The sequence below is a fragment of the Dipodomys ordii genome, unplaced genomic scaffold, assembly GCF_000151885.1.
Source record: "Dipodomys ordii isolate 6190 unplaced genomic scaffold, Dord_2.0 Scaffold6, whole genome shotgun sequence".
In the NCBI taxonomy this organism is placed as follows: Eukaryota; Metazoa; Chordata; class Mammalia; order Rodentia; family Heteromyidae; genus Dipodomys; species Dipodomys ordii.
This window is the reverse complement of record NW_012267222.1, coordinates 10,796,821-10,810,239: the sequence shown is the minus strand read 5'-3', so window position 1 is coordinate 10,810,239 and position 13,419 is coordinate 10,796,821. Positions and strand designations below refer to the sequence as shown.

General features: G+C 49.5%; 1 protein-coding gene across 1 annotated transcript in view; it reads left to right on the top strand.

The window, feature by feature from the left end:
- Smpdl3b (sphingomyelin phosphodiesterase, acid-like 3B) overlaps window positions 1-12,757 on the top strand; it is a 15,389-nt gene extending 2,632 nt beyond the window's left edge. The window contains exons 2-7 of the mRNA XM_013032218.1: window positions 692-905; window positions 4,304-4,401; window positions 8,607-8,750; window positions 11,179-11,351; window positions 12,316-12,496; window positions 12,576-12,757. Coding sequence (XP_012887672.1) covers window positions 692-905; window positions 4,304-4,401; window positions 8,607-8,750; window positions 11,179-11,351; window positions 12,316-12,496; window positions 12,576-12,757 — 992 coding nt within the window. The remainder of the gene's footprint in view (window positions 1-691; window positions 906-4,303; window positions 4,402-8,606; window positions 8,751-11,178; window positions 11,352-12,315; window positions 12,497-12,575) is intronic.
- Window positions 12,758-13,419: the final 662 nt, after the last annotated feature.

Sequence of the window (13,419 nt, the reverse complement as noted above, 5' to 3'; positions counted from 1 at the left end):
AACCCAGCCTCAGGCATGCAAGGCAAGCGCTCTACCACTGAGCCACCTTCCCAGCCCCTACTTCCATCTTTTTTAAGTAGTTTATTGAACCTTCCTGCCTCAGCTGGCTTTGAACCACGAACCTCAGATCTTAGCCCCCTGAGTAGCTAGGATTGCAGTGCTGAACCACGGACACTCACTAATCCTCACAATTTACCCCTCCCCCTCCCACAAGTAGCTTTGATTACAGATGTGAGACACAGCATCTGCCCTTCAGATCAGATTTTCCTTTATTTCACTAGTGTATGATAGAGTCTGGCTTTAGAGATGGGCTCAGGGAGCAATACAGTTCACACAACTCGTATGGATCTAAAGAAGTGATTCACTTCTACAGGTCTCTTGTCTTTGCTTGAAACCAAGCACATCAAGACTCAAAGAGTCTTGAGACTCCTGAGGCTCCATGCCTCGTGCTGCTGCTGGGGAGCTGTCCTGGGCAATAGAAAGGGCATAGCCAAAGGTCATAGAGGTCATAGAGGTCATAGATCCATGCCCTCCCTGGCTAAGGCAAGCTGTGGACCTTCCTTTAACTTGGGTTCCCAGAGGAAACCTTGGTTTTCCCTGGACAACGCCTCGTTCCCAGCCCAGGATCCTCCAGATCCACTCCTCATGCAGGCTGAGGGGCGCCAGCACTGACTGTTTCTTTTCCCTCCAGGGAAGTTCTGGCACATCTCTGACTTACACCTCGACCCCAACTACACAGTGACCAAAGATCCGCTCCAGGTGTGCCCATCAGCCGGCTCCCAGCCCGTGCCCAGTGCGGGGCCCTGGGGTGATTATCTCTGTGACTCTCCCTGGACCCTCATCAACTCCTCCATCTATGCCATGAAGGAGATTGAGCCGAAGCCAGACTTCATTCTCTGGACAGGGTAAGAGCAGCCCTTCTGAAGTCCCTCTTCCCTGGTGACCTGCTGTGCCATGCACCAGCCAGGCTGTAACCTATGTGTCTCCTGACTCTCACATCGGCCCTTTGTCACTTGTCCAGGCATCCCTGGTGAGTCTCCAAGATGGCCTGTGAACTGTGTCTATGGCTGCAGCAGCCATGGCCGGGGATGCTGGGGACGCGAGCGAGCAGAGGGCATGTAGGTTTAATTAAGCTGAGGATGGACCCTGAGCTACTTGTCCAAATGCAGGCAGGGAAGAAGGAACCAGAAGCAACATGGTCCAGCGTGCACTCAGTGTCCCTCTGGACAGCTGCTAGCCACTCCTGGGCTGCACAATGGCCCTAAAGAGTGTTCATGGTTTGGTGCTGCTAGCACTGCCTGGCCTCAGAGACTCAGTTTCTGCTTCTCCAAGGATACTGGGGACCTTTACCTTTCCCAGGTACTTGCTTCCTCCCTCACTTGACAGGCCTCCCGTCACAGGCTACCACCGGGGTAGAGGATGCAGAGGTGCAGACTTGCCTTCAAGAAGGCCACAGAGGCCAGGTGCTGGTGGTGCATGCCTGTTGCAATCCTAGCTACTCAGGAGGCTGAGGTCTGAGCATCGCAGTTCAAAGCCCAGGCAGGAAAGTCCATGAGATTCTTAGTTCCAATTAACCACCGAAAACTGGAAGTAGAAGTATCACTGTGGCTCAAAGTGGTAGAGGACTATCCTTGAGCAAAAAAAGCTCAGAGACCACAGTCAGGCCCTGAGTTCAAGCCCCATGACCAACCTCCCCCCGCCCCCCAAAGAAAAAAGGCAATAGAGACAAGTCTTTGGCCATTGGGTCAGACACTCTGACCTGTGCAGCAGGATGGAGAGGACTTCTGGCAGGAAGTTGTGAGCCAAAGGATCTGATGAGGAGGACTGGAAGGTACTCAGACTTGGGAGCCACCAGGAATAGCATTCCAAGGGGCCGCAGGAGGAGGGGAAAGACTAACTACATGAGGGCCCTAGACGGCCCTGGCTGAGCTTCCTGGGGGTGCAGATGAGATTGGAGCTTCCTTTCCCAAATAATAACAATAATAATAATACTAGAGAGATACATGCACACTTCTACTATGACGTGCTTCAAACAAGAGGGCCCTCACCAGAAACCACACCATGTGCCTTCGACTTCTAGCCTTCAAAACCATGAACTAAATAGTTTATGTCCAACAAAAAAGCTGGAAGTGGAGCTGTGGCTCAAGTGGAAGAGTATTAGCCTAGAGCAAAAGAGCTCAAGGACAAGACCCAGGACCAGTACACACACACACACACACACACACACACACTTCTTTACCAAGTTAAAAATAAAGAGGGTCTGGGCGAAGGCTCTGCTGGCATCATGTCTGGCTGCGAAGGTGGCAAGAAGAAGCCCCTGAAGCAGCCCAAGAAGCAGGCCAAGGAGATGCATGAGGAAGACAAGGCCTTCAAGCAGAAACAGACAGAGGAGCAGAAGAAACTCGAGGAGCTGAAAGCGAAGGCCGCGGGGAAGGGGCCCCTCGCCACAGGTGGAATGAAGAAGTCTGGCAAAAAGTAAGCTGTTTGTTGTCCCTGAGATGATGGTGACCCTTGATTCCATTCCCATTCAACATCTGGATTTCCTGTCGTAACATTTCTGCCACCTAAAGGTAGAATGAAGTTTTGTCTAGGACTCTGAACATTAAGAACAACCTTTAAAAAAAAATCCTACCGTGGCTCAGTCTCTAGTTTGTCAGCCGTTGTATCAGCCATTGCTACCTCAGCTGTAACTATCAAGTAAACCCAGCCTAGGTTCCCGCCAGAGTCTGCTCTTTGTTCTACTCTTGCATTCTGTATCATCTTGAAAGTAAACCGCTCATTTAAAAAATTAAAATTAAAGGCACACCAGCTGCTGGTGGCTCATGCCTATAATCCTAGTTTGAACCACCAAAAAACTGGAAGTGGCACTGTGGCTCAAGTGGTAGAATGCTGGCTTTGTAGGGATAGCGCCCCAGCACCCAGTTCATAACTGACAAAGAAAAAAAAAATGGAAGTCAAGTGCCAATGGCTCATATCTATTATCTTAGCTACTTAAGAGGCTGAGATCTGAGCATTGCAGTTTGAAACCAGCCCAGGCAGAATAGTCCATGAGACTCTTATCCCAGTTAACCCCAAAAGCCAGAAATAAAGCTGTGGTTCAAGTGCTTGAGGACTAAGCTTCAAGTATAAAAGTATAGTGAGAGGGCAAGCCCTGTGTTTAAGCCCCAGTACTGGTACACACACAGACACACACAGGGCTGGTGGCCTGGCTCAAGTGGTAATACTCATATCTAGCAAGTATAGGCCTTTAATTCACCATACCATCAAGGAAAAAAAAAGTTATGCCATCGTACGCTCACACACACATACACACACATGCCCATTGTAGGCCTTGAACACATGGTGCTGTCCTTAAGCTTTTTGCTCAAAAGCTCAAGGTTAGCCGGGCGCTGGTGGCTCACGCCTGTAATCCTAGCTACTCAGGAGGCTGAGATCTGAGGATCACGGTTCAAAGCCAGCCCGGGCAGGAATGTCCATGAGACTTTTTTTTTTTTTGTCAGTCATAGGGCTTGAACTCTGGGCCTGGGCGCTGTCCCTCAGCTCTTCAGCTCAAAGCGAGCACTCTACCACTTGAGCTACAGCACCAGTTCTGGTTTTCTGGTGGTTTATTGGAGATAAGAGTTTCACGGACTTTCCTGCCCGGGCTGGCTTTGAACCTTGATCCTCAGATCTCAGCCTCCTGAGTAGCTAGGATTACAGGCGTGAGCCAACAATGCCCAGCTACCATGAGACTCTTATCTCCAATTAACCACCAGAAAAACTAGAAGTAGCACTGTGGCTCAAGTGGTAGAGCACCTGCCTTGAGATGAAGAGCTCAGGGACAGTGCCCAGGACCAGAGTTCAAGCCCCATAGCCACCACCACAAACAACCAAAAAAAACCCCTTCAAAAAACCACCCCCCTACTACTACCTGAAAGAAAAAACAATAATATTAATAATAATTGCTATTACTACATTATATACATATATAATATATGTATATATAATATACATAATATATGTATATATAAATATATATACATATATATTTTTTTCTCCTTTATAGGACGTTTTACAAATTCTCTAGCTGTAGGTACATATTATTTCCTGTTTTACAGATGAGTGTATAGAGACTTAGTCAAGGAGCCCCACAGCAGGCAGATAGATAGTTGGCAGAAGCTGGGTTTGAACTCTCTGGTCTGACTCCAGTCCAGTCTCTCCATGCCCACACCTGTGGGCTTGCGAGGCCCAGGTCTCCAGCGCCTCTCTGCGGAGCTGCCCCTTCCTGCCTTGCCCATTCCAAGGGCATGGTGGTGTTTTGCAGGGATGACACACCTCATGTGCCCAACGAGAGCCTGGGAGAGGAGGCGGTGCTGAGGATTGTGCAGCTCCTGACCACCCTCATCAGGGAGGTGTTTCCGGGTAAGTCTGCACCTGTCCCTGAACTCAAGCGGGCCTGGCTTGTGCCAGCAGGGTGACTGGAGTCCACACTCGGTCCACTGACAAGGATGGCTGCTGCCCAGGTCTCAGATGTGGTACAGCTGATTCCTTTTCTTTTTGTTTTGTTGGTCATGGGGTTTGAACTCTGGGCCTGGGCGCTGTCTTGAGCTCTTCAGCTCAAGGCAAGCACTCTACCACTTTGGCCACAGTGCCATTGCCAGTTTTCTCATGGTTTATTGGTGATGAGTCTCATGAACTTTCCTGCCCAGGCTGGCTTTGAACCTCCATCCTTAGATCTCAGCTTCCTGAGTAGCTAGGATTAAACATAAACCACTGGTGCCCGGCTGGTTCCTTACTTTTCTGACGACCCCCTTTGGGCCACAACAGCTCCCAGGCCTGTGGACACTTAGACCTCCACCAGAGGCAATGCTGTTTCAATGTCTTCTGTTTACCACCTTTCCCACAGAGTCTGTCATTACACCCAGGCGTCCCCAGATGTACAGGGTGCACACATAGCCCTTGCGTACTGGTTTAGCCCTGGATTTAGCACAAGCTGTCCTCAAACCATCCTGACTGCCAGGGCCTCTGGGAGATGCTGCCTTCCAGCCGAGGCTGCCAGGGCCTCTGGGCAGGGCTCAGGAGGGTGCTGTTCTGTGGGAGACAACATGGAGAGGAGGGTTGTGTCCATCTGATGGTCTTTTGTGTATGTGCGTGCTGGTCCTGGGGCTTGGACTCAGGGCCTGGGCACTGTCCCTGAGCTTCTATGCTCAAGGCTGGCGTTTTACCACTTGGGCCACTGTCCTACTTGGTGCTTTATTTGATTAATTGGAGTGTCTTGGACTTTCCTGCCCCAGCTGGTTTTGAACTCAATCCCGAGTACCTAGGATTTTAACTATGAGCCACCAGTGCCTGGCTGAAATAGTTTTAAGTGAGCTGGGCCAAACACAAAGTGGGAGATGCCAGCCGGGGACCGAAGGAGCTCCCATCAGCCCCCCCCCCACTTCAGTTCTAGTACATCTGTTAAAAGACCATAGTTGTGAAGTAATAGCAGTAAAAATAATAGCAACATGAATAACTGTAAATATAAAGTGCTGTGTCGTGGGCACAGCTCTTAAGTTCATTCTTTGTCATGAAAATTACAGGGGGGAGAGGGGGAGAGTGTAGTTGTGGAGATGGAAGGGAAGGGATGGTAGGGGAAAAACAAAGGAGGAGGCAACAATGCAATGCTTGATAAGAAATGTACTCATTACATTGCTCATGTAATTGTCACCCCTCTGTATGGTATTTTCACAATAAAAAATTTTATTTAAGAAAGAAAGAAAATTACAGATGAGTTGTAACCAGTTCATTTTTATTTGGGAATTCTGTGAGCCAGTTAGGTGGTTTAGGTCAGGTGGCCAGTGTAGAATCCTGACTCCTGGTTTAAGCATGGTTCCTACCCGCCGATCCCTACCACCCCACCTACAATGGAAATCAATTTATGAAAAGGATTCCAGGAGGCTTCCTGCTGCCCCAAATCTGCCCAGCAAGTCCCACCCAGTTAGTCTCATTCCTTCTTTCTCTAGCAGAGGTCACTGGGCCTCGTGCTCATCCTTATTATCACCTATAAAGTATAGACAAGGAGCCAGGCCACAATGGCTCACACTTTATAATCCTAGCTACTCAGGAGGCTGAGATCTGAGGATCTTGGTTCAAAGCCAGCCAGAAGGAAAATCCGTGAGACTCTTATCTCGAATTAGCCACCAGAAAACTGGAAGTGGTGCTGTGGCTCAGGTGGTAGAGTGCTCACCTTGAGCTGAAGAGCTCAGGGACAGTGGCCAGGCCCAGAGCTCAAGACCCCAAGACCAAAGAAATAGTATAGATGAGGAACTACAGCTCCCAGCCAGTCACTTCCTAGGGAGGGATTCAAACCCAGATCTAGCTTGGAGCTTCTTTCCTCTGCTCTACACAGGGTTTCTGGAATTAAAGTGACATGGTCGGTAGGAAAATGCTTTATTCACCATGACTGTACACATACATGTGAATGATAAGGTTTTGTAGTCTGTGACATGTTGACACATTTATTTCCCAATAGCCAAGAATTTCCCAATAGCCAAGATGCCATTGGCTGTAAGATGTATCATTGTTTTATGTACTGCTAAGACAAAAATGGAACAATACATAATACACAGTGCTTTCCCACTTAGGTAGAGATTGCAAAATTCCCAGTTCTTGTAGTTTGTACAACACACAGGGCTTGTTAGAACGAATTCTCTGCTGGAAACGGCTCCAGCCTCCAGCCTCCAGCCTTCCATACTGGTTCAGTTACTCTCTGGGATGTGCCACTCTGCTCCCTTCCCCTTCCCTTCTTTCCCCTCCCCTCCTTTCCCTTGCATACCAGGCTGTAACTTCACAGCGTAGTAGTGGTTTGGCCTGCTTGCTTCACTAGTACTACCATTTGATCCATGTCTCCAGCCTTGCTTTTTTTGGTCAGTCATAGGGCTTGAACTCAAGGTCTGGGTGGTATCCCTGAGTTCTTTTTCTCTCAAGACTAGTGCTAGCACTTTGAGCCACAGCTCCACTTCTGGCTTTCTGATGGTTAATTGGAAATATGAGTCTCATGGACCTTCCTGCCTGTGCTGGCTTTGAACCGCAATTCTCAGATCTCAGCCTCCTGAGTAGCTTGGATTACAGCCGAGCCACCAACACCTGGCTTAGCCATGTTTTTTGTTTTTGTTTTTTGGGTGCGGTCGTGGGGCCGGAACTCTGGGTGTGGGCGCTGTCCCTCAGCTCTTCAGCTCAAGGCTAACACTCTACCACTTGAGCCACAGCGCCACTTCTGGCTTTTTTTTCTTTTTGCTTATGTGGTGCTGAGGAATCGAACCCAGGGCCTCAGGCATCAAGGCAAGTGCTCTACCACTGAGCCACCTTCCCAGCCCCGCCATGTTTTTTTTTGATGGTTATTTTGGAGAGTCTTATGGACTTTTCTGCCCTGGCTGGCTTCAACCATGATCCTCTAGATCTCAGTCTCCTGAGTAGCTAGGATTACAGGCATGTAATCTTTTTTGGCGAGATATTTTTGTTTATTGTCAATTATTTATTGACCATCTACTACCTGCCAGACACAGAGGCTAAAATGAAAGCAGGAATGAAGTGGTTCACAAAGAGGCGATGAGTCAGCTGGGTTCCCCTGTACTTTGTGGTCTCAGACACAGGCTGCTTCCTCAGGGAGCCCTCCCCTGATACCCATACTCCACAGGAAACAGCCCTTCCTTCCCTTCTTGTGACAGCCCTTACCTCTGATCACCCACTACCTGACAACCTAGTATACTGCCAGACCCCTGGAACTGGGCTTACAAACCTGGTTCCAAGCTTTATGCACTGGCACACAGTAGGTGTTCAGTAGGCAATATTTACTGGCTATAGGAATGAATAAAACTGGGGCTGGGAAGGTGGCTCAGTGGTAGACTGCTTGCCTTGCATGCATGAGGAACCTGGGTTCGATTCCTCAACACCCACATAAGCAGAAAAAGCTAGAAGTGGCACTGTGGCTCAAGTGGTAGAGCAAAAGGCTTGAGCTGAAGAGCTAAGGGATAGTGCACAGGCCCAGAGTTCAAGCGCCATGACCCCCCTGCCAAAAAAAAAAAAAAAAAAGAATAAAACTCAAGAATGAGCCAGACACATCAACCCCAGAAGATGGATCTATTTTTGTTGTTGTTTTTCTTTTTGTTATTGTTGTTTTGCCAGTTCAGGGGCTTGAACTCAGGGCCTGGGTGCTGTACCTGAGCTTTCTTGCTCAAGGCTAGCACTTGAGCCACAGTGCCACTTCTGGCCTTTTCTGTTTATGTGGTACTGAGAAATTGAACCCAGAGCCTCATGCATGCTAGGCAAGCGCTCTACCACTAAGCCACCTTCCCAGTCCAGAAGATGGATGTGCAATTGACAAAAGTAGAGGACCCTGAATTACCAAATGGCTGAAATGCCAACAAATCCCTAGTTTCCTTATCACAAGCTGTCTCCTCTCTGACCAGGAAATTTCTTGCGAGGAAAGTGGTTAGGGACCAGACCAGGCAACTTCCTCCCCAGGCAAAGCTCAGCCAGACAGATGCAATCAGATCCCCGCTGGTTGTGCTGGTCGGCTGCAAGAGAACGTGACACCTACCAAGTGCTTTGGAATCGTTTCTGAATATTTCTTCTTTTCTTCCCAGACACTAAAGTCTATGCTGCTTTGGGAAACCACGACTTTCACCCTAAAAACCAGTTCCCAGCAGGGAGCAACAATATCTACAATCAAGTAGCAGAACTATGGCGACCGTGGCTTAGTAATGAATCCATTGCTCTCTTCAAAAAAGGTATCACTGACATTGGAGCACATACTATGTGTCAGATTTTGATCTCATTTTCCCAACCCCTTAAAATCAGTACAGATATTTATTTCCAGCTCACACATTAGCAGACTGAGACACAGTCACTTGGCAAAGGCAGGCTTGAGAACAGAATCTAGGACAGAATCTGAGGCTTATGTTCTGAGCCCTGAGCACTGTTAAGGAATAGAAACCAGTGAGTGTAAAGTTATGCCAGTACTGGGGCTTGAACTTGGAGCCGTGAGCTCCTACTTAGATTTCTTTGCTCAAGGGCCAGTGCTCTACCAATTGAGGCATGCCTCTACTTCTAACTCCGCCCCCCCTCCCCAACCCCAGTCCTGAGGTTTGAACTCAGGGCCTGGGCACTGTCCCTGAACTTCTTTTGCTCAAGTCTAGCACTCTACCACTTGAGCCACAGTGCCACTTCTGGCTTTTTCTGTTTACGTGGTACTGAGGAATTGAACCCAGGGCTTCATGAATGCTAGGGAAGCACTCTACCACTAAGCCACATTCCCAGCCCCTATTTCTAACTTTTTGCTGGTTATTTGGACTTGAGTGTCATAGTCTTCTTCTGTGTGGGCAGGCTTTGAACCATGATCCTCAGATCTCAGCCTCCTGAGTAACTAGGACTACAGATATGAGTCACCAGTGCTTAGCTTCCCAAAACAGTATCTATTGAGCAGTTACTGTGTGCCAGACACTGTCCTCAGCGTGACAGCAGACTACAGCAGTCCTAGGGAAAAGCGGGGGCCTTCATCTCAAGCCAGCTTGAATCTCACTGCTACTGATCATCCAATGTGGTAACTGTTTTCTCCTGGGAGCCCCTATGTGTTATAGGAAGCTTGGCATCATCTCAGGTCTCTTTTCATTAGATGCCAGTGTAACACTTCCTATTGTGACGACAACACAACAACAAATCCCAGCCAGACACCAGTGGCTCGTGCTCATGCCTAGCTACTCAGGAGGCTGAGATCTGAGGATTGTGGTTTGAAGCTAGCCTGGGTATGAAAATCTATGACTCTTATTTCCTACTAAGCATTAGAAAAGCCAGATGTAGAACTGTGGCTCAAGTAGTAGAGTGCTAACCTTGAGGGAAAATAAAAAGCACAAGAGACTGTTTCCAGGCCCTGAGTTCTAGCCTCAGGCCCCACATGCACTACACACACACACACACACACACACACACACACACACACACACACACACACACACACACACACACACACACACACACAATTCTCTAGACATTGTCAAATACTCCTGTTTAACAACTACTAGTCTACTGAGTGCCGGTGGCTCATGCCTGTAAGCCTAGCTACTCAGGAGGCTGAGATCTGAGGATCAAGATTCAAAGCCAGCCCAGGCAGAGAAGTTCATGAGAGTCTTATCTCCAATAAACCACCAGAAAACCAGAAGTAAAACCAGAAAACCAGAATGCTGTGGCTCAAGTGGTAGAGTGCTCACTTTGAGCTGAAGAGCTCAGAGACAGTGCCCAGGCCCAGAGTTCAACTCCCATGATAAAGAACAAAACAAAACAAAAAACTCTGAAAAAATGGCTAGTCTAAGCTGGGTGCTAAAGACCTGATTCATACCTGTAATCCTAGTTACTCAGGTTTCTGAGATCTGAGGATCTTGGTTCAAAGCTAGACCTAGTAGAAAAATCTGTGAGACTCTTTTTTTTTTTTTTGGTCCGGTCGTGAAGCCTGAACTCTGGGCCTGGGCGCTATCCCTCAGCTCTTCAGCTCAAGGCTAGCGCTCTACCACTTGAGCCACAGAGCCACTTCTGGCTTTTTTCTTTTTGCTTATGTGGTGCTGAGGAATCGAACCCAGGGCCTCGAGCATGCAAGGCAAGCGCTCTACCACTGAGCCACCTTCCCAGCCCCATCTGTGAGACTCTTATCTCCAATTAACTATAAAAAGCTGGAAGTGGAGCTGTGGTTTAAGTGATAGAGTGCTAGCCTCGATCCCAAAAGCTTAAGGACAGCACCCCCAGGTCCAGGGTTCAAGCCCTAAGACTGCCAAAAATAAAAATAAAAAACACCTCAATAGTCTAGAGGCATAGCCAGCCCCAGGCAACCTGTCTCTTCTCTCTTCTCTGCACACATCCTGGACTATGACCTAAATAGGTCAGTTCCTGGGCCAGTTCCTGCATGGAGGGCAGTTCACGATGAGCCTGGATATACAAACACATTCCATTTTATTTCCATTATACAGATGAGGAAATAGCATGGTGTAGTGAAGTCACTTTTCCAAGGGGCACAGCTAAAGAGCAACAGAGCCAGGACTTGAACCCAGGAAGCCTGGCAGCCTTCCTGTGGGAAGGAAGGGGAGGAAGGCTGTGGGGTTGGCGGGGAGGTGGAGAGAGGTGGGCAGGACAAAGACCACCTTCAGGCTCTCTCTGGTTGTGCCATCACAGGTGCCTTCTATTCTGAGAAGCTGCCGGGTCTCAGCAGGGCAGGGAGAGTTGTGGTTCTCAATACCAATCTATACTACAGCAACAACCAACAGACAGCCGGCATGGCTGACCCGGCCCGGCAGTTCCAGTGGCTGGAAGAGGTGTTGAGCAATGCATCCCAAGCTGGGGAGATGGTGAGGGCGCCTGCTTCTTCCTCCTCCCTTTCTGGGTACTTTGAGGACAAGTCTTCATTCAGCACGAACACATCCACTCCCTCGCCCCTGCTCACATCCTCCAGGGTTCTACAGGGCCAGGCAGAGGAGCACTGGGAGTGGCTCCTTCCCTTCTAAGATCCCTATGAAAGTCAGGCATTGGTGGCTCATGCCTGTAATCCTAGCCACTCTGGAAGGTCAGATCTGAGGATGGAGGTTTGAAGCCAGCCAGGGCAGGAATGTCTGTGAGATGCCTATCTCCAGTTAAACATGAGGAGGAAAAAAAGCACCAGGTGCCAGTGACTCCTGCCTGTAATCCTAGCTACTCAGGAGCCCGAGATCTGAGGATCATGGTTCAAAGCCAGCCCTTGGAGTTAATGAACCATCAGAAAAACTGGAAGAGGTTCTGTGGCTCAGAGTACTAGAATGCTACTCTGGAGTGAAAATGCTCAGAGACAGTGCCCAGGCTTTGAGTTGAAGCCCCACAGCTGACTTAAAAAAAAATCTAGCTAAGTATGGTGGCTCACACCTGTAATCCCAGCTACTCAGGAGGCTGAGAGCTGAGGATTGTGGTTCAAAGCCAGCTCGGGCAGGAAAGGCCAGGTATGAGCCACCAGTGTGCAGATGAGCTCATACTTCAAATCCCACTCTGTTCTGCCTCCTGCAATGGTGGCCAAGTGCCCTGGTCCTGCTAGCCAAGTGACTCAGGGAATGTAAGACAAGATCGTATAATCACAGCTTACGCTCCACAACCATGCAAGAATGACCTGCGCTCTCCAAGCCCGGTCTTTGAGGGGTCAGGAAGGCTTCCTGGAGGAGGTGCTGTTAGATCTGGGTTTGGAGGGAGGAGATGATTTGAGCCTGCGGGAAGGAACATGGCCAGGCTTTGAGAGGAGGGAGTAGGGGGGACATCTCAGCTCTGCTCCTCTGCCCCCTTTCCTGTCAGGTGTACATTATTGGCCACGTGCCTCCAGGCTTCTTTGAGAAGACACGGAACAAGGCCTGGTTCCGGGAGGACTTCAATGTGGCCTACCTGCAGCTGGTCCGCAGGTTCCACCGCGTCATAGCTGCACAGTTCTTTGGGCACCACCACACCGACAGCTTTCGGATGTTCTATGATGATGCAGGTAGGAGATGGAGGGCGCCTGGCTCCTGCTGGCCTCCAATGCCCAGCCTCCCTGAGCCTTGCTACCTTTCTCCTTAAAGGTGCTCCCGTGAGCGTCATGTTCCTCACACCCGGGGTCACTCCGTGGAAAACCACGTTACCTGGAGTTGTCAATGGGGCCAACAATCCAGGCATCCGGGTGATCGAGTACGACCGAGACACACTAAATGTGCAGGTCAGGAGCCTGGGTCCCCTGGGGCCAGAGAAGAAGGGAAGGAGCTAAAGGTGTCACCCCCCCTTCCTGAACTCTCAGCTGATGATAGAGCCAGGCCACGTTCCTTCCACCTTGCTCAGGCTCAGAGCCACCGGCTACCACATCGGACACTTCCTCCCCCAAATCGTGTACCTGCATCATTGCCACAGCCTCCTACTTGGTCTCCTACCTCCACCTGCCCTGCTGTGGCCCATGTGCTACACCCTACAGAGGGCTGGGTCTTTAGAAAGCCCTGCCCTCATCTTGCCTCTCTCCTGTGCTCCAACCTTCAGTGCCTTCCCCGTGTCCCCAGGTAAAGTCCCATCTCCTTGGACCACAAGTCAAGGCTCCTGAGAGTTTGACTTTAAATTTCTTTTTTTCTTTTTTTTTTGTCAATCGTGGGCCTTGAACTCTGGGCCTGGGGGCTGTCCCTTAGCTCTTCGGGTCAAAGCTAGCGCTCTACCACTTGAGTCACAGCGCCACTTTCGGTTTTCTGGTGGTTTATTGGAGAATAGAGTTTCGCGGGCTTTCCTGCCTGGGCTGGCTTTGAACTGCAATCCTCAGATCTCAGCCTCCTGAGTAGCTAGGATTACAGGTGTGAGCCACCGGCGCCCAGCTGACCTTAAATTTCTTTTTTTTTTTTTTTGGTCTGGTTGTGGGGCCTGAACTCTGGGCCTGGGCGCTGTCCCTCA